At 32.2% G+C, this 2988-nt stretch overlaps 1 protein-coding gene across 1 annotated transcript; it reads right to left on the minus strand.

The window, feature by feature from the left end:
* Positions 1-428: 428 nt before the first annotated feature.
* On the minus strand, positions 429-968 carry LOC142634615 (pectinesterase inhibitor 5-like). Its single transcript, XM_075808909.1, has one exon. It carries the CDS (start codon positions 966-968, stop codon positions 429-431), a length of 540 nt encoding a protein of 179 aa, XP_075665024.1.
* Between the last annotated feature and the right edge of the window lie 2020 nt (positions 969-2988).

The following is a 2988-nucleotide window of genomic DNA, read 5'->3' on the forward strand; positions in this document are numbered from 1 at the left end:
TTTCCCATCTTTTCAAACATTTGCATGAATATTGTAGGGACCATGTTACCTACTTATAGTAGTGATGGTCCTTTTTTTTGGATCAATATTGACAGAAGTCACTCCTGATTAAAATATATGATATTTAAAAATTATATCCATCACATATATGTGATAAAATATGGTATACCAATAAAACAGGTAAAGAAAATAATTTAAATAAAAGAAATAATATTAACACAAAGATGTAATCAAAGATATATTGAATATAATGCAATAATACCATATTGATTAAGAGAAAGAGAGATGATTACAAAAAAAAATATTAATACAACCAGGTTTTTATTTTTATTTAATATGTAATAATACTAAGAGATAGCAATTGAGTTACAAGGACCTTAGCAGACCTATTCTTATTATAGATCACATAAGATTATGTTGACAATATCTTAAGATGACAATAACATATTAATTATAACAACAGAAATATTGATTAGCTTCGTTATTTTATAAGTGTGATCTGATATTGGTGATGCATGTTTTGGGGAGCTCTCAAATTGCTTTTCACAATCTATAATTTTCTGTTTTGCAGACGCAAGTATCCTTGCCTCTTCCCAATAGGATTGAGAACCTGCAGCATTTCTTGCAAGTTGCATTTTGTCGTATACATCATCTATATCGGTTTGGCAATTCGAAATTCGAGTCCTATCCACTGGGTCTGTGACTCCTATAAGAACATTTCCGATTTCACCATTGGTAGTTGATATTATCTTCAAGCTTACAGAAGTAGAAACGAGTCCTAGCCTATATAGAACATTTGTAAGACCCTCTGGGTCTGAAAGTAAAACTGACATGCAAAAATCATGGTCGAAGGTCTGTTTGCAAACCTTTTCAAGAAGGGGTCGATCTGCATTAGAAACATCATAGAAAAGAGAGGTGACTAGTAGAGGGATTATCAAGATTGATATGCAGCTAATTGGAGAGGCCATTTTTTTTTCTTTTTTCTTAAGTTCTTTGTCAAGAATGATATTGTTGATTCATGTATCTTTTGGCTTCCTATTTATAATACATTAGGCTGGCATGAGATAATTATTTTCCACTAAGATAGGCTAGCATGGAAAACAACCTTGTTCCATGCCAAGTTAAGTAAGATATTTTAAATGATAATTTTCCTTTGACCCCTTATTTTTAGATACTAAACACAAGAAAGTTCAAAAAACCATCCAAATAAATGACATTAGAATTTATAGAAAAGGAATCATTTCCCTAAAAGCATGTTTTGTTTAGAAAACTATCTTATTTTTCAATACTTCATAACAATCTCAAAATGAGTTGAAAAATTATCTTTAAATTTCCTTTATTTAGCTTGGCAGAGATAGAATTGTTTTCCAAAAGAAAACAACTCTATCTATATTTGAATTACCTTTTTTTAGCTTGACGTGAGAAAGTTTTTTTTTTTTTTCCCCATTTGTTTTCTAACATGGGGATGAAGTTGCTTCTCTTCATGCTTGCTTGCAACCCAAAATATATCCAACTTCTTCTCCAAAATGGACTTCAATTGCCTTACCAATCCCATCCATCAAAACTTTATTTAGGTCCTCCAAATAATCCATTTCTCAACATGGGTTCTCCTTGCAATCCTCAACTATTCCTAGGTTTCCTTTTTTTCTCGATTCTCGCTCTTTCACAGTCAACACCAGAGCCCCTATCTACGATTTATGGGATTCGATCATACGTGGCTTGTACCATGTCAACGATTATTGCAATTGAGAGTAAGGCAAGATGATGTTAGTCGTAGTCCTCAGATTTCTCACAAATGTTTGCCCATCTTTTCAAACATTTGCATGAATATTGTAGGGACTTGTAGTCCTCAAATTTCTTGCAAATGTTTGCCCATCTTTTCAAACATTTGCATGAATATTGTAGGGACTTGTAGTCCTCAAATTTCTTGCAAATGTTTTCCTATATTTTGAAACATTTGCATGAAAATTGTGGGGACCGTCACCTATATATAATAGTGATGGTCCCTTTTTTTTAAAATCAATATTGACAGAAGTCATTCCTAATTAAAATATATGATATATAAAAATTAAATCCTTCACATATATGTGATAAAATATGGTATACAAGTGAAAAGGATAAAAAAAAAAATTAAATAAAAAGAAATAATATTAACAAAAAGGTGCAACCAAAGATTATTGAATATAATGCAATAATTCCCTATTGATTGAGAGAAAGAGAGAAGATTACAAATAAATATTAATACAAGTAGGTCTTTATTTATTTATTTTTTTTATATATAATAACCCATTATGATAATCTATTTATAATAATAAAATGTCATAAATAAATTTAAAAGAAGACCATCCATGGTTTGCTATTTTGAGGTGGCTATCCAAGCAACCTCATCTGTTTCTAAATTCTCTTCCCTTAGCACTTGGACGAACTAATTTTGTCAAAATGATTGGCCATCTGGATGGCTAACTTTTGGTATTTTTGCATTCGTTCCTCTTTTCCTTCTTATTCATGGTTCACTTGCACGACGATGAGCTTGGAGTCACTTTTAACCACTGAGCTTTTGACACCCAGAGTTTTGGCTAGTCTTAAGCTGGTGAGTATTGCTTCATATTCTGCTTCATTATTTGTGGTGAAAAATTAAAGTTGTACTCCATATTTGAGGAGGTCCTTATCAGGAGATATTAAGACGACTCCTACGCCTCCCAATTCTTTGACGGATGATCCATTAGCTTGAATTGTCCAAAATTGTGTCTGGTCGTCACCTGAAAAAGTGAATTCAACAATAAATTTTGCCAATACTTGTTGTTGACCAAGGCCTATTCTCGATGTTGTACTAACTGAGCTCAATGACCCATTGCACTAGGCATCCAGTTGCGTCTAGTTTATTCATAACCTTCTTGATAGGTTAATCTGTCATTACGATGATTGGATGTGCCTAGAAGTATGGATGGAGCTTACTTAACACTACAATCAATGCAAATGATACCTTCT

The sequence above is a fragment of the Castanea sativa genome, chromosome 5 (assembly GCF_040712315.1).
Source record: "Castanea sativa cultivar Marrone di Chiusa Pesio chromosome 5, ASM4071231v1".
NCBI classification, from domain to species: domain Eukaryota; kingdom Viridiplantae; phylum Streptophyta; class Magnoliopsida; order Fagales; family Fagaceae; genus Castanea; species Castanea sativa.

Coding starts and splice junctions, on each gene's coding strand:
- LOC142634615 (XM_075808909.1), bottom strand. CDS start 968: ATGGCCTCTCCAATTAGCTGCATATCAATCTTGATAATCCCTCTACTA.